The following is a 22,981-nucleotide window of genomic DNA, read 5'->3' on the forward strand; positions in this document are numbered from 1 at the left end:
GAGTGCATTCAAATATATACACACTCGCAGTTATATGTCACTGAAAAGTCCTCAGTTTGGAATAAATACGCAGGAAATTCCAGCATCCCTAAAAGTAAATACAACAATCCACTTAAAACAGCCTAAAGTGCTTTAAAGAAAAAAATATTAGGGAAATTGCAAAATAGGTTTAATATTTTTATTATTGCTCGATAGTGATATAAAAAAATAGCAAACATCTAATTGAATAAAACAAATTAACCAATAATAAAATACAAAAAAAGTAAAATAAATAAGTAGAGCACGCCGGTGCAACTTGGATAGCCTGTATGCAAAACTGCAGAAGACATGCTGAATGCTTAAAATCAGAAGAAAATTAAATAAAGAAACTGGAAATTTAAAATGACAAAAAAGCGCCACAAATGCGAGCACTGACCTGAGATATGTGCGGCTTTCTGTTAATTCCAGTATAGTGTTGGCTGTGGAGTCACATTCACTTTAAGTGCTGAAAAGAGATGCGTCTCCCAGGGTGCACCGACTCCCAGCGATAAATCCAGGGGAAATCAAATAAATCTGAGTGGTCCTGTATGAGCTCCGAGCTGATGTTTTCATCAGCTTTGCACTGCTCGGGGCAGATGTTGGCTGATGCTTTATACCCAATTGAGTCGCCTTCACTTCCTCGCGTTTCAGGTGGCGGATTCCTCTGAATGACATGTCGAGCTCTTCGCACGCAACTCTCTGCCTCACAAACACGGCGCGAGCGCACACACACTAGGCTTATGTTGCATTCAGGCCCTGTCTGAATTTGGCAAACAACTTGTTTTGTTTATGTATTTTAACATGGCGGTTTTTTTCGTAATTGAGTAAATAATTATGGATGAATAATAGCTGAATATTATTCATTTTTTAGTTATACATGCGGGCTACTTTCAAGACTTGAAAGGAGCATGAAAAGTTACGTGTCGATAGGATTTTTTTCTGTATTCTGCAGAGCAGAGCTTCTGTTCGGTTTCATAAAATCACTAGAGATAAAAGCTAATGTCTACATTGTGGTGGTGCTATATTTGTTTAAATGTATGTGGTTTTTAGCACAGTTATTCGAAACTCGTGATATATTAGCAAATTTACGAAGAGTACACAAATGCACCATTAGCCCAACCCGACCTGAGAGTAGTAGAGAGGGGAGGGGTCGCACGCGAAGGGCAGAGGAGGCACAAATCTGCCCCTTAAAACCGAGGCTGATGGTGGGTCAGGGCGCTCGCAGATCGGAGGGATTTAGCTAACTAAGGGCTAAAGGAGACGTACACATTTTGCAAAGAAACCCCAAAATATCAAAGTGTAATGTGCGCTGGACTGGACTAAGCCTTTTCTTACTAAATTAGCGGATGCAGCTTCCAGAAACGGGCTCTGCGGGACCGGTTTGGCCGCTGCGTCAAGTTTTGTACAGACCGACAGACGCCATGCTTACGCCGGAAATTAGGCGAATGCGTTGTCAAAATAAAAGTAACGACTGATCCGCTGGATTTCGCTTGTACAATCTCTGGAATTAAAGCCGAAACTAGTGAGAGGATTTTAAGCAAGATCGTTGATTCATATTCAGTCTGTTTTAATTAATGGAAAATTTCGAGTAAATGTGGTCTTTGTTTTAAACCGGAAACGCTTAAATCTGGACAACCTATCGGATTTATGATCCGCGTTTATATGTCAATTGGATATAATTATTGTTTATTTTTAAGTTAAAAAGAAATACATACGAAAGCAAGGCTTGCAGTGAAAGGTGGTTTCCAGGTTTTATTTTTGCTTGAACGAATCGTCCTTAAAAATAAAGAAAATCAGATTTTTCATTTGAGCTATATTATTTGTGGGCTATAAAACTATCACTACCCGCACAATGCTTACAAAACGAGGCAGCAAAGCAGAGTTTGCAAGGATTTGTTGCTGCAGAATCCCCCTCTCGGTCATATTTTGCATTACTGACGATGTCCTGTCAAATATCGCAATGAACATGTTTTAAACGTACTTGATGAATGTAGTAATGTATTCACTGATTAATCGTTGTTTGTGAAACTGTACCCTAATAAGTATACTGCCTCAATCTACTGTCACTGAAACGCATCACACTCACTAAACACACACACGTAGATGGTCTACTCTGCCGCACCCTAGTGTACAAAGCATGCACAGCAAACTGAAAAGCACAGTAGCTCACTGTGTATTAGTGTGTAGTAAACCATGCAAGCCAAATTCCACCACAACACAGTTCTTTTAAGAAAGATGACATAGTGCAAGGGAAAAACCTTCAGCTGTGATGTGCCACATACCCCAGACATTATGTGAAGTCACTTTCCTCCAGTGTTGATGGGACAGCTCCCATTGGAAAACTCAATTTAGCAATAAGAAGAGAGAAAAAAGAAAAGGGACACGTGGCATTTAAACAGAAATATATTAACTGCATTATAAACATACCAAGATACTCTGGAGCCACATAGACAAGATGTGATGATGTGGTGTGGCCCAACCTACCAGGGTTTATGTCACCCAATAGGATTACTTCTGAAAGGCTTTGAGTAATGTTTGTCTAACTAAAGCTTTAATCTGAGCTAATGAAGCCATCTGACAGCGTACAGCAGCCCAGTGAGCGTTTTGGCAACAGGATGAGAGCAGAGTAAATCACTGTTTAATCACCACTGGTCCTCGGTAATGTCACAACTAATGTATGCAGTGTGTAAAACAGCAACCAAGGACAGTGGTGGCCTCGGGCTTGAGGGCTGACATGACAAGATACATTTGTCAGTCGTTTTCCTAGTCTCCAGATTGCTGTGGAATATATGAGATGGGTAACAAAAGTTAAAAAGAAAAACAATCCTTGTATCCTACAGTGAAGGAGACACAGTTACCCTTTTTTCTTATCCTATAATGAACCATAAAGGGCAAAGACATGAGGGCTCACTGAATGGTTTGATCACTATGAAAATGATGTTTCTCAACCCAGATGAACACCTGTAGGAGACTGTGTACTCCCTGCCCTCTTCAACACCATCATCAAAACACCCACTTAAGGAATATCTGATAGGAAACTGCTCCCCCATCCTTCTGGTAGAGTTCAAGACACTTGGAGACTCAATGCTAAGCTGCATTTAAGCTATTCAGGTGACAACTGGTTGCCAAACGGCGTATTGACACACTTTGTTGCTATGTCTTTGTCTGCTATAATTCAAAGTACACATAGAGTCAGACTGCACGACAGACAGAGCAAATGCTTGTTTAGCGTGCTGTTGCATGAAAGTGTCCATCAGGGGAGGCGTTTTATTTGTTGTGACAGTTGTAGTTGGGGATCTAAAGAGATCTTAAGGTGCTGTAAACATTGTCGGTGGCTACCATTAAAGCTACAGGGAGCTTTGATATCAATGCAAATCCGCTGGCACCACTATCCAAGCTGCCTTCCAGATTAGCCCAGGCTTAGAGCTCTGGCAGCGCTGCTGGGGCAGACCTTTGCACGCAACTGTTTACTGTGTGCGTGGGTGCACGCCTCTGCGAGCAAGCTATTGTGTGCATACATTAAGAAGTGCATGTGTATGTGGCTAAATAGTTTTCAGAATGACTGGCAAGCCAAATAGGACTTACTAAAAGCCATCTGCCAGGTGCAATAGTGTGGCTTTCATTGATTAAGATGTCTCTGTTGACATCAGTGTGGGATTTCAGGAGACATGGGGAGCTGTGACACGACAAGTCTGATTCTAATGGACATGTATAATTGATGGGAAGGTCGATATCGGAAAGTACCAAACATACACTCATTTCTCCTCGCTGTCACTGTCATTTAGACAAGGCTCGTTGTCCATTATGTGCTACATGAGTGCTCATTGTTAGGAATAACAAAAAGCACAACTTAAAAAAACACACATTTTATCCAGCAGATTGATCGGCACACCGGATAGCGTGCACATTAGGATTTTATTTGTTGTGCAATGTTTCAAGCACAAAGCTTCATCCCGGACATCATTTTACCCAATCCCTATAAAAAGTGATGTCAACAGAGGTGCTGACTCCACTTGCAGTGGAGCCTTGAACCACAGAGTACTAGCAGAGTTCATGGCCTGACAAGTGCAGCTGAAAAGCACAATTGTATTGTCAGGATTTGTGGAGTCTGAGTATAAGCCATGACAACCAAAAGACCAGCTCAAGAGGTTGAGAAGTTAGGACCTGTGGGAAATACTGCCCAGGCACAAAAGTGAGCATGCACGCGCACAAGAACAATAGCGAGGTTTCATCTACTCATTTTCTTTTTTTTTCTAGATGTGCAGAAAAGCTGCAAGAATCACACACTGACCCTGAAGTGTTTAATACCACATTTGAACAGACTCGTGTTTATTTGGAGACAATGAACAGATCACCTTTGAACTTATAAAACCATGGATCACAAATCTGGGACAAAATCTGACAATAAAATGCAAAAGACACAGATTGAAAAAGACGATGACGCAGAAAAAAACACTGACAATGTACAACCACAAAACTTATCCACTGAAAATATGTGAGGGGTTGGTATCAAGCCCTGGTGACCATTTGAAGATGTTCCAAACACATGCTTTTGTGTACTAAAATCAATATTGCATTCATTTCCTTATCAAATTCCAGCTCACAGTAACATACATTATGGTGCAGCTCAGCATCAGGACAGACATCATGCTGCTGGTTACACACACAACAACAAAATAAAAAATCAGCCTGTGAATACATCTTCAAACTCGTGCCTTGCTGTCACGTTTCTGTCTCTCCCTGTATTGAGATCTGTGTCAATTGGTTTGAGAGGGAAAACTGTGTATTGGAACTGATGGGGATAATCTTTTGTTGATGTTTGGATTTGTTTGGTTTTTTTTCCAGAGGTCATTTTATAGCCAAAGCAAGGGTTAGATGGAGGTTGACTCCTTTTTCTGCTCCCATCAATCCCTCTGTAATCTGCTCCATCCCACAGCTGCGGTTCTGCTTCTATCTGAGTGAAGTGCACGAAAAAAAAAAGGGCACGGAGAGGCCGACAGAGAGGGCCGTGGTGTTGTGTAACACCCAAGATGCTGGGAAACCCTGCAAGCAAATGAGTCACTTTTGCAGTGATAAATGTTGACAGTGGAGCACAAATGTGAACTCAAGCAGCAACTGTTTACTTGCACATCGTTTGCACAACAATACACAAGGCTATGATATTTATGGACGCTGGTTTTTGGATGTACTGCAGTTTTTCTAAACAAACTGACAGGTCTTCAGTGGGCAAGTGAGCTAATTAAAAAACAGAGACTGTTAAGTAGAGAAAGCTCCAGAAGCTTTAAACCTGCAATCATTGCAATATATAACACAACAGAGGAATCAAAAGATGCACATGAGGACACACACACACACACAGTAAAGATGCATTGCCTTAGGTGATGCGCTTCTGAAAACCGCACTGGCTTGTACAGCCAGAGGCCGATGGCCACAAAGTAAATTTCATGGTAAAGGAACAAAGCTTTTTGGGAAGACATCCAAACGCTGGGAAAATTCTATTATGCCTGTCATATTAAGCAAACTGTGTCACCACTGACTGAGGCTAGGTCACTTGCAATACCAAATCTCTCTCACTAACAGATGCACACACACACACACACACACACACACACACACACACACACACACACACACACACACACACACACACACAGAACCATCATAAGATCATAAGTTATTAAGTTTAGGACTTTAGCTTTAAAAAAAAAATATATGTCCTTTATGGGTTATGGGATGGGAAAGAGGTGGAAGGATTTTTAAGTCTTAGTTTATCATTTGAGTCGCCTTTTTCTAAAACTCTGAGAAACGGTTGGGGCAGCTTTGAGACGTTTCTTAAGATGTTTTTGAGATGATCCTTGGTAATCAATCGAAAGCAAGTTACTTGTCAAGATTTTGCAACACATTTTTTGACTCTGTCTTTGTTTGTCCTCGGCATCTCTGTTTAAGGGGAATACACAAAAGAGTACAGTTATGTGAAAAAAAAGTGTCCACAGCATTTTGTGCAATGCTGTGGAAAAAATAAGTACACCCTAACTGCTTTCACAGGAATTCGAATGGTTAGTAGCAAACAGGTGCTGCTAGTGTGAGAACCACTATAAAAGCAGAAGTTTTGGCAGTATTCAGCTGTATGCTAACACGATGCCATAATCTTTCCAAGTGTGGACATACATGCCAATTTGCCAAAAGGTCAGATCATGCAATGCTCAGAAAAATTGCAAACAACCGCAAAAGGCCTCTGTTAGTGTGTTAAATGTTACAGTTACAGCACTATTAGAAAAAAACTGAACTAGTATGGCATGTTAGCAAGTGTTAACAGCAGAAAGCCTTAGATGCAACTTTGCATCTAAACAAACTACAAAGACTTCTAAAACACAAACCTTTGTACAGGTGAGACCAAAGTGAAGATGATTGGCCACATTTGAAGAAAACCGAGCACGAAATATTAGCACAAACATCTCACACCAACTATCAAGCCCAGTGGTGGAGGCGTGCTGATTTTGGCTTGTTTTGCAGTCGCAGGATGTGGGTACTTTGCATGTGAGGGGTCAACCATGAATTCTTTTGTATACCAAAATATTCTAGAGTCAAATCTGAGACTGTCTGTTGACAGCTAAAGCTTGGCCCAACTTGCATTTTGCACCAGACAATGATCCCAAGCACAGCACTGAATCTAACCCAGAATGCTTAAAAAAGAAACAAATGAAGGTTTTGCAATGAGCCAGTCAAAGTCCCTACCTCAAAATGGCTGAAATGCTGTGATGGGAGCTTACAAATCCTGCAAACCTAAATTAACTGAAGCATATTGTAACAAATAGTGGGCCAAAATTCCTCCACAATAATGTGAGATACTGATAAAGTCATACAGAAAACAATTACTTCATGTTATTGCTGCTAAAGGTGGTTCTTCAAACTACTTCAAACTACAAGAGTCAATAAAGCCTTTATTTGTCACATGTAAGTTGCCCTGCAGCGAATACAGCAGGGGAGACAGGTTGGAGACGGTAGCATTATGGAAAAACACTGAAATGTACAAAACAATAGGCAAGTCGAGGAGGGGAAAAAAGAGACCTCTACTCATGCTGGGCTCCTATGGGAGGACAGCATGAGAACAGAAAACAAAACAAAAAAACAAAAGGGCAGGATTTAGTTTTCCAAAGTATAGCACAGTGCTGTGAAAACTTTCTTTTTCACATGAGGCCTTCTAAAGCAAAGCGCAGGGAACAGAAATCAGAAAACTGCCACTTAACTGAAACCGATCTCGACTGAGGATCTTCTTTTAAATCTAGGATTTAAAACAGACACTATGCTAAAACCTGGCTAAGATAGCCAGAATAGTAAGATATAAAGATTTAAAACTCAGTTTCTAATTTATTTTCTATCAAATAATAAAAGGTTTCTGTTGTGTTAATCATTTAAGCAACATTATTAGATCTATGTCTGTCGTTTATCACTACTGCATGACTACTATATTGACAGCTACAAACAATATTATTAAATGTTATTCAATCCAATTGAAACCTTATGTGAGTGAAAACAATTGGGAGGAAATTGAATGAGTCACTCCAGTTGCTGCCCGCATGCCACAGCGATGTTAATATATTCCAAATGTACTTCTCTCCCCACCAGTTTCTTACAGCTCACACATGACTGCGCACTCAATCTGCCACAGTCCTGGAGAGGACTGCTTTCCTCTACTGAGTGATGCTTTTCATTAAACTCTGCAGGAACCTTGTCGCCTGCCTGTCGGGCCAGTCTATATCCAGGTCATCAATAATGATTTCCACAATGCCAGTGCGTTGCTATTTGGTCATGTTTGAGGATCGTCTGTGTTGCTGAACCTCAGGGAATGTGGTTTGAAATGCTCGTCGTTTTAACACATCTTTCCACTGATCATTCTCACATGCTCACAGCAGTTTCATATCACAAAAATATCTGGCTTTGCATCTTATTACGTTTGATTGTTGAAGCAATGGCGACAGAGACCAGTTTTTGTCAGTATGAACATGGGGTAGTTATAGTTGCATACCCATAACCACACAATTGTTATAACAATTTGGTAACATTTATCTACTGCATGCAATCAGACTTCCAGATTTAAAGTTTCACTCTTGTGCATCATTCCAGCTTTTAGTTTTAAACACCAAGCTTTTAATTTTAATACCAAATATGATTCAACATTGCATTCAGACAGATGCCAGCTTATGCATGTAAATATGAAGTGCTCGTCTTAAATGAAAGTTAGCCATGGAGTTCCACAGGGCTCTATGCTGGTACCACTATTTTTTGCATTATATATCCTAAGGGAATTAGGCAACATTATTAGAAAATAATGCATAGATTTTCATTGCATTGATGACTATACCTAGTTGAAGCCAGATGACACAAAAAATAGTTAAACTATTGGCATTTCTTGAAGACATAAAGACCTGGATGACCTGTAATTTCCTGCTTCTAAATTCAAGTAAAACTGAGGTTAATGGACTCAGCCCTAAAAATCTTGAAACCATGGATTTTGAACCAGATACTTACTGAGATGGCACTCCAATCTTGGAGGTTCTTTTGCCCAAGATATATCTTTCAATGTGCACATTAAACGAATATGTATGACTGCTTTCTTTCATGCAGTACTGCTGAGATTAGAAACATCCTTTCTCAGAGTGATGCTAAAAGCTAGTTCATGCATTATTACTTCTATCCCAAAAGTTGATTCTGTTCATCTGAACGTAGCGTTTTCAGTGGGGGAAACGTTCTGTCACTGATCCAAGTGACTTCTTCAGTCTCAGCTGACTGCATGTTTCCCCAACCTTACAAACAATACACTTGCATAATGACTGAAACTAGCTCGACTGATGAACAATGGGCCGTGAGGTCAATTTAGGGCCTCTGAGCAACAAGAATCCTCCAGGAGGCACAGAGCCAGATGCTCAATGAATGGGTGAAACAAACAAATTTCACCATTGATGTGCTAAAATCAAAAGAGGAGATTCTAGATGAGAATACTCTTCAAAAGGTGTTTGAATTCACTGAGAAGGCTCAACGAGGACAGCGTGAAAATTCTAAGACCAGGCAAAAAAAGAACTTTGACCTACTTGTTTTGCATTGGAAACATCAGCAAAATATGTACAGTGTCCTCAGTGGCCAGAAGAGGAACGGATTCCACACAAGTGGGACAAGCGGGTGAAAAATCTGTCTGACAGACAACTTACCCAAACAGTGAAAAACATCCTTGCAAAAGGGTTGAAATTTGCTGTGATGCCGAGACATATCCCGCTAGTGGAACTCATCATAGCACAACATTGCAGATGTGGAAGCAGAGCATCTGCGGAGAAAGCTTTAGCCTGTCTCAGCATTGCAAAGGATATGAAAAGTGGCAGGTTACCATTCTTAGACTGAGATTTCCAGCAGTAATGGGGGACAGTGATCAGTTGATGTGTACCGTAAACCAACGCATACAGATCCGATGTCTCTCATCATCCACTGGAGCACAAACAGGGTGTCATCAGGATGCTACAAGACAGATTGAACACCATCCCTACAGATACAGCAGCCAGGGAAGCAGAGGAACATCACATCAAGAAGGCGCTGAGTAAATGTGATTATCTCACCTGAACATTTGTCAAAACTGGGAAGGCACTTAAAGAAAGCTCCAGCCGATCCAGAAGAGAAGGACAACTGCTGCCTAAAAGAAAAACTGTAGTGATCCCGTATGTGTCAGGAGTTTCGGAACAGTTGCATTTTTGACGCAGTGTATTTTTTAAACCCCAAAATACACTGCGTCAAAAATTGGTCCACCCCAAGGATTGGGTCCCCCAACATGTGCCAGGAGGATTGCCATGATTTATACATCAGGGCAACCAAACAACCAGATGGCACAACACAGACAAGATACCTCGTCAGGCCAGGACTCTGCAGTCTATTTAAACCTACAGGCCAGTGGGCACTCTTCAGTGATGAGCATGTACACATCCTGGACAGGGAGGAACGCTGGTTTGAGTGGGGAGTCAAGGAGGCCATTTATGTGAAAAGAGGAAGACCATCTCTGAATCGAGGAGGGGGCCTAAGGGTCCATCTTTCATCATCCTACAATGCTGTGATTGCAGCCACTCCCTGATTCTCTGTGAATGGTAATTGATCAGTGGTCATCAATCAGTTGTTCTTGATAAATGGTTATTACAACTTCCATTTTAATGATCAAGAAACTGACCTCACATCCCTGTTCGTCAGTGGTGCTAGTTTCAGTCACTGTGCAAATGTACTGTTTATAAGGTTGGCGAAACCTGTAGTCAGCTGAGACCGAAGAAGTCACTTGGATGAGTCACATTTTTCCCATTAAAAACACTACGTCCAGATGAACAGAATCAAGCTCACCTGGGTGTTTGAGCATGCCTGAAGACATACAAAGAAAGAGCATATTCTCCCATATTAACTTCTTTCTTTGGCTCCCTCATAAATACAGAATTTAATTTACATTTTTTCTCCTCACAGACAATGTTTTGAATAATTGGGCCCCATCGTTTTTTAAAGGCCTCATTGTTATTAACCTAATAGAGCACAGCGCCCTTAGGCTGGAGGATGACTTGTAGTATTTAAAAGTAATTCAGGAGACAGACTTCCTTTCTACTTTTAAGATGACTTAAATCTTTCCTTTTTTGATAATGCTAATAGTTAGGGCTTGACCAGGTTTCCCGAAGCACCTTTACTTGCTTTAATTAAATTGCTTTTAACCTTTAATACTGCTATAGGCTCAAGCTGCTGGGGAACCTCATGTGATACACTGACCATTTCTTCTCTATTTGCCTTCACTGAACCGTCTCTGGTGACAGCATGGGAAGCGAGGTGCCTTTTTATTAACTTTAGTTATATTCTCGGTAGTTTTCCCCAAGTTGCATCTAAATCATTTCCTTTACTAGTATAAAGTTTCAGTACTCTTATTAAGTTGGATCAGTTTGGTGAATTACTTTGTTTTGTTAAGCTGTGTTTTAAAAAAAATCCTTTTAGCAGACTTGTGTTCAGATGACGTCATCTATGTGCCCACTTATTTCTTACAATAGCATATTTTCTTCTGTAATTTTTATATTTTTGTCATTTTGGATACAATGTGCCTGTGAAAAAGAAGTTATTATTTACATTAGTACTTTTATAGATTTAAATCAATCCTGAAAGTTTCATTTTTTGACTCAGGTACCGACTTGGCTTCTTGGCCACTTTTTATGACCATTGATCGGATTAAATTTTACTTTAATGCATCTCATTTAAAAAGCAGAAGACACGATCACACACCTAAATCAGTGCAGAACAACATTACATGCTATTATACCGAGTATAATTTATTGCATCAACTGCACATCGCTGCCATCTTGTGGATGGGAGACTGTTTTTACATCATTTGTTTTCATATGAAGTTCTTAAACAAGCAAAGTTAGACCTTAAACCTGGTTTCCAGCTATAAAACCAAGGCCCCGCTGAATGCACTTTGTATTTTGTGTTTACTTCATTTTGTTGCATTTAATTATGGACACCCAGTTGCATTCAGTTTGTTTAGTGATTCATCCTCTAATTTATGTTTCCCAGACTTGGGACATGACTAAACAGGATATTGCATCAGCGTCATTTCACATTAACTGACCAATCCCGAACAGTACCACAGGCCATCATTTGGATTAAGACTTGGAACAAGAATACCTGATATTTAGGAATGATATAGCAGTCCGTCTGTCTCTCCGTGTTTCACGGCGGGGCCAGAGGGATGAACGGAGTGAGCTGAGTGGAAACTGTTGCTCAACTGTTGCTTCTTTTAAACTAAATTTATACTCCTCATAAAATGTTCCCAAAATGTTTTTGCCAAAGTTTTCTCATCACAAATCCAATAAAGTATTAAACAGAAAAGAAAAAAAAAAGAACATGTTGTTACATCATCGTAATGTTTTATTTACTCATGACAGCACAGTCTTTAATAAGGTCATCTGTGTACATTAGTGGTTTAAAAATTCAACACATAAACTGGTATAAAGCAGTCCCGGGGACTGGCTGACTAAAAATAGTTCACTTTCCCTTCTCCATCGGCTCTCCTCATCGGTGCACCTTCTCAGTTGTAGCACAGCCTATAAATCTCAGTCACAGTCTTACTAGCTAACAGCTAGTTCTTTCCTCTCGACTTCACCTGCCGCTTTTACAATACATCTGCTGCATTTCTCACATTCGTCGAGATAAAATAAATATCTCTCATGGCTCGCGCTCACTCTGCTGTGTGTAACATTCTTGTCTTTCACTATCCCGACTCCCTGCGTTACCCAGCCGCTGTTAGCTGCTGCATTATTCAAAGTATATTTTGCAGCTAAGGTGGCAGTGGGGTTCCTGTTTTTCACGGTATACAATGTATGAAAATTGACAGTGATCACACTGTTTACTCATCCACACTACTGAAAGAAGCAGCACGACAGAGGATCTTCTTTCTTACTGAACTATCTGCCAGACTCGTCAGCTTCAGCCACACACACAAGCTATTATTTATTTTATCTATTTATTTCTAAAGAAGATTAGTTTTACTTATAACTTCTTTAGCATTTAAAAATATTTTTTACTTTCAATAAAGCCTTTGGTCAACCAAAGAAATAAAAAAAAATCTCTTTTATTACCTTTAAGGTTCCTTGTACCTGACTTTAACATCTGCGTAACACACTTTCCTGACACTGTCACTGTACCATGAAAGCCTCATACCGTGGTAACATCATGTGCTTGTTCAAAGCAGCAGGGCACTAAACCCATACACTGAACCCCTGCTTTATAATCCATGACAGAGACACTTTGGTCCAGGAGGGTCCGACACAGGCAGTTTATTACAACCTGATTGGTCTTTTTGACGCATGGTCCTCTTGCACTGAGATCTCTACTGGTCAAGAACACGCCAAGTCTCCATGTCGTTCGCATCTTGGCAGGGTGTCAGCAGCACTTTACTCTTACTCTAAGTACCTTTGGTTTTCTTCCACGTGTGCATCAAGTCGATGGGGTTACCTTTTGCTAGAGGAACGAACCTGGTGTCTCATCCAGCTTGTTGGAGCTAAAGAATGACAGCAGGTAGACAGATAAACAGATCAAGATGCTGTCTTTATGAAGTCTTTCAACAGGCCCCCAAACTTGTTTTCACTACTTACAGCGTGATTGTCCTGGTTGCCTGGGGTTACTGGCACTACTACCAAAAGAAGACTGGAAGTTATGGATGGTCTCTTGAAGAATCTGCCTCTCTCTACCCTGATGACAGACAACAGTGATCATTATGCATTAGGAACAGATTACAGAAAGATGCTGTAAATGTTCTTTAAAAGCAGCCATATCTGGTATGAATCCACTGTAACACTATATATGTTACATTCCCTCTATATGTCTCTTGTGGCTCAGGCAGTTTATTATTAAGACATAATGTTAGGATATACATTAGAAAGATACAGCACAAAATAGATTGCTGGAAGCAACTTTGAAATGCATAACCACGCTAAACCGAACATACCTTTCCAGCATTGAGCTCTGATATGGCAGCCAAGATCTGTTGTCTGGGTCCGTCTGTTTTGATGCCCAGCTCCTTCAGGTCTCCATCGGTTAAAGTCAGGAATGCTTCCATATCCACCTAAAAGACAAGAAAAGAAAAGAAAAGAAAAGAGATGCATTTTTGGGCTTTAAGAGTGAAAATGTATGGTTAGAAGGCTAAGAAAGAAAAGACGGCGTACCTCTTGTTCCTCAAATATAGGCTGGTATTTCTCAAGGGACAGTTTCTTCAAAATACTGGACAGCTCATCTGAAAAAGTAAAAAAAACTATAAGGGAAACTGATACCACTCATACTTATTTCACATCAAAGCACATGGTGTACATAAAAGAACACAATCCATGCATGATGATGATTTGGGTTAATGCTGAATAAAATGCGCCGACACCTTCATCTGTGATGGTTCCGCTGCTGGATCCTCCGCTGCTCTTGGAGCGTGGATGAGAAGAGGCTGAGGACAGAGAGTCTCCTGGCACGGGGGGAATCTTGGGTGTTGGGGAAGGAGACGGTGTGAGAGTGGGCGATGTGCTCTTGGAAGTCGAGGAATTCCCAGACTGAGGTCTCTTTTTCAACTCCATTTTCTACAAAGGAGGACAGTGAGGGTGGACGGTGGTATTTGTTCAGCTCTGGCTGTTTTTACACAGCTTTACAAGACATTAAGAGTTACTGTCAAAGAAAACCTGTGAAAGAAAGTTGAGACCTTTCTGGAATGGATGTCTGAGGCAACAAGGCTGGGATGGGTGTGAATGTCAGGAAGGCTGATGTCAGGCAGGGGCAAACCAGGTGCTGAAACTGGTGGTGGTAGTGGGGCTTGACTCGGCGTCTGGTTGTGCTGTTTTTCCGGAGGTTGGCTCTTTACCTCTATAAGGCCGGCTGCTCTTTTCCGTTGGGCTGCTATCTGGGAGAGCACGCTGTCTGCACTGCCCCCTGGCGTAAGGAGAAAGCAAGATTGCGATGTGTTTTGCAGCCCCTGTGTCATGCAATCACTTTTTGCTTTTAATGTTTTTACTTGCGAACCTGAACGGTTGTGGGAGTCCCGGTTGAGTCCCGCCACTCCATTTGAGCCTCCAGAGGAGTGGGGGGAGTGATAGTGACCAGAGTTGGAAGGAGAGGATGAAGATGGTCCCTTGGGGATACTGGGAAACTTAATGGACCTGCTGACCACACGGCTGATGGATGTCTGTCCCATAAAGGAGAGAGAAGGAGCAGCATAAGGACAAATTTCGTCTTCTCTGACCTGAACTAAAACCCTCTCTGTCTAACACCCAAAAGGACTCACAATATCTGAGTTTCCACTGCTGTTCAGCTTCCTCTGTGGTGGCATGGGCAGGCGGGGCACTTCGCTCTTGCCCTCCCTGAGGACGCGTGAGCGGTCCGAGTTCCACGGCTCAAAGTTGGAGGGTGGCAAGAAGGGAGGAATCACTGCTTTCAGCTTGTCATTTGGCAGCCGAGTCAAGGGGGCCCCGCTTCTCAACTAAATTAGACAGACACATATTAAGAGTCACAAACACGTCTTAAAACTAAAAGAACCCTAATCCAGGATAGTGCTCCTACCATCGTGGTTATTAGAAAGTCGTCTTTCTCTGAGGATGCTCTGCAGTGAGCTGCTGAAAGGAGAATACATCACATTTATACATTACTTTGCTCACATAAAGATGGACATATGCTCAGCTACATTTACCCTAAACATCTCATGGACATGTGATGTCATTCATGGTTTTAAGGAAAAAGACTCACCACCATCTTTGGTCTTCACTGCCCAGGCGGTGCTCATGTCATTCCCTGCTACAGCAGGAGTAGGTGCCACCGCCCCGTTGGAAACAGCAGCGGGCTTCCTGTTCGCCTTCATCGTGGCATCCAGTGAACTCTCGGCATCGTCTGGAAATGGAGCCAGGCGATTGGCTGAAAGGCCATGCCTGAGAGTGTGAGTTAACTTGAGCCGACGGAAGCGGTTCGACATCCTACTCCACCAGGACTGGAAGAGGGTGGACACAAAGGAGCGTTATAACCAAAACTATTATGATATCCTTGATAGAAAGCAACTTTGCAAATTACATTTTTACCTTAAGGCCTCCTTTGTCATCGGGCGGCACGGGGACATTGTTGAGGGACTGTCGACTCTTGGAGCGCGTCATTAAAGTTCTGGCGCGGTGTTTCGACTTATCTTTGTCTACCTGCATGCACACGGATGCTAACAGACGCACCAGCTCAGTGTCTGACAGAAAACACAGGGAAACAATTATGAGTATATGCAGTTAATAACTTGCAAAACGCGAGGGATTTAAGTCGACCTGTTTCATGATCGTTATCATAGATTATTCTACTGATTATTTTCTCTATTAATAGATGAATTGTTTGATTAGACAAACTGATAAACACCCATCACATTCAAACAGCTCGTTTCACACAGCTAATACTTCAAAAAACAACCTCCTCACTTACTGCTAAAACCAAAGTCCAGGGATGAGCTTTTCTAAAAGCAAATATAACTGAAAAAAGATTCAGTTCTTTTTATTCCAATTCACGCTTCTAAATTTTGATTGGTTGATATTATGAAATCACTACGTGTGTCCTGTATCCTCATCTTAAGTACACTACTTTATTTAAAAGGTTTAAATAAGGGATTTCACAAATGGTGGATGCCTTTTGGTTGGTTGGTTTTTTTAGCTGATTATGAATGAATTATAGTCTTTAGCTGAGGTTTTCCCAAAGTGTTATTAGACGGAGCAATGACAGGAAGAACTACCTGGATCATTGAGCAGCATAACCAAATCAAACGCTGTGTATCCATTCTTAGCTCGGAGGTTGACATCAGCACCTTGATTCAACAAGTACTTGACAATGTCTTTATTGCTGAATGGAGGGCGGAGGAGAAAACAAAAGACAGTGTAAGAAATGATACTTGCTCTGTGTATGACTTTGGAAGTCAGACATCCTGATATTAAATATGGTATTGACTTTTTGTCACTCTGTAGTAGAAACCTGTTCTAATTTACATTCAAAATCAGCAGGACAGCAACAACAGTGTTTAAGATAAGATAAGATAACCTTTATTAGTCCCACACGTGGGAAATTTGTTTTGTTTAACACCTGAGCCAAACTTCTTAACCTCAAATTGATCTAAATCATTCTAATAAAAAAGCAATTTTCTGGTTGAAACAAACCAGCAGCTTCTCCTCACCCGTGGTAGGTGGCCTGCATTAAAGCGGTCCACCCATGGACACCATCTTGTTTATCTATGTCGGCATTCTTCTCCACCATCAGCTGAACCACCTCTAACTGGCCGCTTACTGCTGCCATCATGAGAGGCGTTGCTCCCTCCTGATTGGACAAATTCACCTGAGCAGGATCCTCCTCCAGGATTTCTTTGACCAGCTGTGAATTTCCTGAGAAGAAAACATATTTACAGATGTGTAGAGGCATGTAAAGTCATTCGTTTCCCAAAAACTTTTCCTCCAGGTTTATCTGTTCGATTCAGCGTACCTAATTTCAGAGCGCTGAGCACATCTGGCCTTCTTCTCTCATCATCTGCGAAGAAACAAGTGAGAATGAGAAGAGGAAAGAGATCTGGAAAAAACACAGCCCACATAGCTCAGCAAAAATCAGGCAGCGTGGGGGGCGGGGCTGGGGTGATAAGTACACAACTGTTACATGCTACAGAGTTCAACACACACATAAATCACATCAACTATAATTTATGTGCGAGACTGCTTAGAAAAAAAAGAAAAAAGGCAGAAAAGTAGAGCGGTGAAAGACGCATTCACTAGCAAGAACTAAAGCTCCAAATGTGATTTACCAGAATGTACTGCTAATGAAGATGACACGTTAATGAGAAGCAAAGAGCTAAGCCAGAGGCTGACGCTGTGGTTTGGGGAAGGCAGTGGCTTCGAATCCTGATAAATCCCTCTCAGTTCCCACAAACAGTTGCATAGGGCAGGTGGGCATTTGCAGCAGTAAACCAGCGATGTCTGAAAGGTGGGCCCACTCCTGAACTTCAGATAAGAGTAATAAGAACCTCACCAGAACTTGTACATCGTTAGAAACTAAAACTTGTAGGTTTCGCTAACAAATCTGCCTGATTTGTCTTTTCACACTTTTCCTTGTTTGCATGCTGCAATTAAAACCTTTGAAATATACACTGCGTGTGGCTACGTTGGTAATTTGAGCTAAAAACCTGAACTACCTGTGAGAAGAGCCATGAAACAAAGAGGCTGAGCTCCTCTGGCGCCTCTCACGTTAATGTTAACTGAAGTGCATTCGCATCCTGCAGGGGGTCGGGAGTGGGGGATGGATTCTCTTGTCGACATGGTGCTACCAAAATAAAATTCAAAAGCTTTCAAAGCACCACACACTCTCAGAAAACACTAAAAAGTTGAGTATTTACTTTATTTTGTCTTTTTGCAAACACTTTTTGCACTATTACGTCACTCTGCTATTCTCTGATAATAACATAAAACATAAAAACATTCAACTGACTCCTTCATTATACTATACAGTGAAGTGTATTAACACAAGGCCTACTGTGGAAACCACTGTTGCCTTTATATGTTCTTTTTATGTTCTATATGGATTGAAGATACATGTGAAGTTGAAGTTCTATACTGATGTTATCCATGTTATTTGTGTCTGCTTTGGCTGATTTAATTTTAGTATTAATAATAATAATAAACCCCAACAATCAGATGACCCACTATGAAAACCACTTGGCAACGGTGGAGAGGAAAAAACTCCCTTCTAACAGGAAGAAACCTTCAACAGAACCAGGAGGGGCAGTCATGCTGCGCCCGCTAAGGGGTGAGGGAAGGAACACAGGACAGCCAGTATTTGTTCTTTTTAGGAAACATGTAACAATGTGTGTGCAGGCTCGGCCGCTCAGCTCCTTCAGTTTGCTTCAAAAGTTTTTCAGACTGGAAGATGTAAGTAAGTAAATTTTTATTTATATAACACCTTTCAAGATAAAATCACAAAGTGCTTCAAGCTAAAACATAAGAACAAAAATCAACCAAAAGCAAGTTTAAAAAGATGAGTTTTTAACTGTTCTTTTACAAGGGCGTGTATAATATGCGATGGCACTACTGTACTTTATCATCAGGCCAAGACAGCAAAGTCTGAATGAGTAACTGAGGGAAGGCCGTACCTGTCTGTGGTCTGACAGTAGTGATGGAGTCCAAATAAGCCTTGATGTCTCTCTGTTTCAGCTGCATGGCCAGTTCAAAGGCTGTCTTGGACAGAACGTTGATTCGGTCTGGGTCAGCTCCACGTTCCACCAGCTGCTGAGCCACAGCCACCTTTGCAAAACACACACACACAGCTTTAATCATCAGGTCCTACAGAAAATTAGCCCAGGTCCATTTTAAACAATTTATAAAAACCCATTAATAAATGCCACCAACATACCCACAATGTGCTAAATATATATATCTTTTTTTATCCATCCAACCGTCAATGTTTTAAACCCTACCTTCCCACTTAGAGTGGACAGCATCAGCGGTCCCCATCCAGTGGTCTTCTGAGAGAAGTTTACATCAGAGCCCCACTCCAGCAGCAGGCACACAACGGCCTCATGACCGTGCTGAGACGCCACCATCAACGCTGTGATGTCCATGAATTCTCTGCCACCTCCTCCTCCCAGACAGCCTTCACCGGGTCCAAAACTGGCTCCGCTGTGAAAAAAAAACACAAAACACAAAACAGTGGAGGATGTTAGTTAGATATCACACTGGGCTACAAATTTACTTGAAAAAGAGAAAAAACCTGCAGCTGTTGTTATTGTTGCCATTGGAGACCGCCTCTGCGGCAACAGCCAGGTGATCAAAGTCATCCACGTACGCACCGCTCTCCAGAAGCAGCTTGACTACATGAGTGTGTCCCCCGCGAGCCGCCATGGTCAGGACGCTTGCTCCAAGCCTGTTGCGCCCATTAATCTCTGCCCCGTTCTCCAAAAGAATGTGGGCGACAGTCAAGTGGCCAAACCTGGGAGGAGAAATAGGACAGAGGAAGAACTTTGCATGTAGAAGTTGTTCTAGGTGAATTAGGATGCTCTTTTTAAGCCAGCTATCACAGGCTCCAAAAGAGATGCCAGTGCACTTTAAGCAAGGACTGTGTAGAAAACTACAGGTATGTTCAAAATTAGAAAAAGAAAATGGATAAAAGTGAACAGTAATTTGCTACAAAGCACTTGAATTTTCTCTATAAATAAGGTTGAAGGCTCATTGAAATCTCTAGATAACAATGGTATTACTTTATAATACGGCCTGCACATAAGGGCATAAATTAAGGTTTTGTTTCTTTTAAGATCAATTTAGCTAGGCTTGGCTCCATCATTATAAATTCTCACTGGCCTGCAAATTTTGATGATATCTTTGTTTCCTGTAAAAACCTGACTTGTTACCCCGTTATTATAATGTGCCTTCTTGTAATTAACTGTTGGTAAAATATAATTACATTTGAATTTCAAGTAAAATAATTTAAATACAATTTAACTACAGTGGAATTTGTCGCTGGCTGTACCCACGAAACTCCACTAAGTTCCGCAAATGTTAAACCCCCGATCGGCCTGTGATATTAAAGGAAACAAGACTAAACACAATCTGCTCCCTCTCATGTCACTAAAATGTGTGTTTTTATGCGACGAATTGGGGAGGGGCATCGGAAGATTCCTTCCCTTTAATATTAATTACTTTATGATTAACAACACACGGTGGCAAATAAAAAAGGCACATTTTTAGAAGGAGTATGGTGCCACCCTCTTACATGAGCTACATGAGTTACATGAGCTCCAGCAAGCTGCCCCACCTCGCAGCCTGCATCAGTGGGGTCCAGCCGTAGTTGTTGCGACTGTCCACTGAGGCCCCCTTTCTCAGCAAGAACCGGACCAGGTTCTCGTGTCCGCTGGCCGAGGCGAACTGCAGGCCGGTGTTTCCCTCTTCGTCGGTGCAGTCCACAGGTATCAGAGACAACATGTCCGCAGCGTCACACTCCGAACCCGCTTCTGACCGCAGCCTGCTCTGCCGCCCGGACTCCTTCGGGGCTCCGGGCTCCAGGATGCTCCGGGCCGTTTCATAGTCCCCCTCATCGCAGGCACGTAGAAGTAGCCGCGAATTCACGGGGACCCCGAAATTCATGTCTTTATTCGCCGCGCTGTTTCGTCTCCATTCAGTTTCCAGTTGTTTTATCGACGCTAACCGTGAAAAAGTTCTCCTCTGTCACTTGGCGGCGGCCTGTGTTTGGAAATCATGATGCACAGCAAAATGAAGTTCAGATTTGTTGTTAATGTTCTTCCTTTCAAACAATACGCCAAGGAGCTCCTCTCCAGTCTCTACATTTAGTCTAATGTTCTTCACAAAACAACTTTGTGGCCATCAGCCGGCGATGCCCGGTTCCGTTACTTGTTTAGGAATCTGACCACGGTGAAGTTAGTGGCTACACGGCGCAACTTCTGCTTTTCAAAACAAAAGCATACTCAGGTACGATCAGCTTTTAAGGTACTTTGGTCAAACCCACTTATAGCTCGGCTGCGTAGTATATTTCATTACATTGTGTTTGTATATCCTCACTCCACATTCGTATATGACTAGTGTCCGATACATTATTAGCCAAGATAATATTTTAAAATATACAGTGTCACAAACCTTAATATATACTTTGTGACACAAAGCAAATGACACATCTTATAATTTAAAAATGTAAATATCAAAAGGGTAGTGTTCCACAGAATAGTATTGATATTGATATTATTCACTCGGCTATCACCATATTTCTGAACTTTTTGTTCGCCTCAACATGATTGTATTATTCTGAAACGTTTTTTACCGGAAGTGTTCTCTGGTTTTTATGTCTCTGTTTGCTGTTGTTGTCCGAGGTTTCTGCGTTACATACTTAGAGGTTATTTAGTTGTTGTAGATATACAGAGGTTAACAGTGCTAAAAACACGAGGTTTCTGGTTTATTTTTAATGTTGTCATGATTGTTATTGTTATTTATGTCCTGCCAACGCGCAGCTGATCAGATGTGCGAAAAACGTGTTTCCACTGCCCTCCAGTGGTGGAAAAATGCAACAATTCACTTTATTCCTTTTTTTTTTTTTAAACCACAGACACCAAATAGCAGTATCTACAGTGAGCATTATTATTTGCACAATATACACAAATATAGTTTTAATGTAAACTTTGAAATAAGGTTTACTTTAAATAAATAAATATATTTGAAAAAATATTTTAAAAAATCTGGGAGATTTTTTTTTCTCTCAGTAGAAAAAACAAGCAGTATGTTATGTCTGTGAAGGTTCTCAGTCATCCAGGTCATCGTAGTCAAAGGAGCTTGCAAACAAAAGCGTCTGGACTTCTTTAAGTTGCTTGAAGACGTTTCACCTCTCATCCGAGAAGCTTCTTCAGTTCTAAGGTCAAATGGTGGAGAGTCCCAGATTTAAACCTAGTGGGAGTGACCCCCCACAGAGGGACAAAAGGACCCCCTGATGATCCTCTAATCGCCTGAGCCAAGGTGGGAAACTGGGTGTGGGTCCCAATCAGCCAGAGTTTCGGGTGTGTTCATTGTGAAACCTGGCCCCACCTTATCATGCGAATTCCTGAGGTCAGATGGCCCAGGATGTGAGTGGGCGTTAAGGCGTCTGGGAAGGGATCTCAAAACTGGATTATAGATGGCAGAGAGTTGGTGTCGTAAACCACCGCCTCTGTTCAAAGATGGTCGCTCACAGTGGACATAGATCTCTGTCCAAAATGTGAACATTGGCATCCTCGAAAGAGTGTCCTTTATCCTTAAGATGCAGATGGACTTCTAAGTCAGCAAAGAGGCACAGAAAAGAAGACCAGACACCAGCGAGGGAGGATAAGAAGGACAGACGCAACAACATTGTCATCCCCTATGTAGCCGGTGTATCAGAGAAACTCAGGAGAGTTTTCTCCAAGCATGACATCCCAGTGTATTTCAGACCCAGCAACACGCTCAGACAGAAACTGGTTCACCCAAAAGACAAAACGCCAAAACACAAACTTAACAATGTGGTGTATGCTGTACAGTGCAGCGAGGAATGCTCAGACCTCTACATCGGAGAGACCAAACAGCCACTTCACAAGCGCATGGCACAACACAGAAGAGCCACCTCCACAGGACAAGACTCAGCTGTCCATCTGCATCTTAAGGATAAAGGACACTCTTTCGAGGATGCCAATGTTCACATTTTGGACAGAGAGGACAGATGGTTTGAAAGAGGAGTGAAAGAAGCCATCTATGTCCACTGTGAGCGACCATCGTTGAACAGAGGCGGGGGTTTACGACACCAACTGTCTGCCATCTATAATCCAGTTTTGAGATCCCTCCCCAGACGCCTTAACGCCCACTCACATCCTGGGCCATCTGACCTCAGGAATTCGCATGATAAGGTGGGGCCAGGTTTCACAATGAACACA

At 41.7% G+C, this 22,981-nt stretch overlaps 3 protein-coding genes across 4 annotated transcripts in view; 1 reads left to right on the forward strand and 2 right to left on the reverse strand.

Annotated features, from left to right (window-relative positions):
• Positions 1 to 2,425, reverse strand: part of LOC113028747 (uncharacterized) — a 63,494-nt gene extending 61,069 nt beyond the window's left edge. Inside the window, exon 1 of the mRNA XM_026179169.2 lies at positions 416 to 2,425. The gene's annotated coding sequence lies outside the window, so the exon portion shown is untranslated. The remainder of the gene's footprint in view (positions 1 to 415) is intronic.
• LOC113028755 (leukocyte elastase inhibitor-like) overlaps positions 1 to 22,981 on the forward strand; it is a 373,460-nt gene that overhangs the window by 107,886 nt on the left and 242,593 nt on the right. The window lies entirely within an intron of this gene.
• On the reverse strand, positions 11,926 to 20,980 carry anks6 (ankyrin repeat and sterile alpha motif domain containing 6). 2 transcript variants are annotated; one of them, XM_026179167.2, is made up of 18 exons: positions 20,353 to 20,980; positions 19,312 to 19,530; positions 19,019 to 19,220; positions 18,695 to 18,845; positions 17,041 to 17,085; positions 16,739 to 16,943; positions 16,304 to 16,410; positions 15,621 to 15,772; positions 15,295 to 15,532; positions 15,112 to 15,161; positions 14,837 to 15,031; positions 14,575 to 14,737; positions 14,258 to 14,484; positions 13,946 to 14,138; positions 13,740 to 13,807; positions 13,523 to 13,639; positions 13,170 to 13,266; positions 11,926 to 13,075 (listed from the first exon to the last, which is right to left on the reverse strand). In XM_026179167.2, exons 1-18 carry the CDS (start codon positions 20,679 to 20,681, stop codon positions 13,026 to 13,028), a joined length of 2,808 nt encoding a protein of 935 aa, XP_026034952.2. In that variant the 5' UTR covers positions 20,682 to 20,980; the 3' UTR covers positions 11,926 to 13,025. The 2 variants fall into 2 exon arrangements, with proteins under 2 accessions (XP_026034952.2, XP_026034951.2); XM_026179166.2 differs by having other exon boundaries at positions 15,112 to 15,164.

Source organism: Astatotilapia calliptera, chromosome 9, assembly GCF_964374335.1.
Source record: "Astatotilapia calliptera chromosome 9, fAstCal68.1, whole genome shotgun sequence".
NCBI classification, from domain to species: Eukaryota; Metazoa; Chordata; class Actinopteri; order Cichliformes; family Cichlidae; genus Astatotilapia; species Astatotilapia calliptera.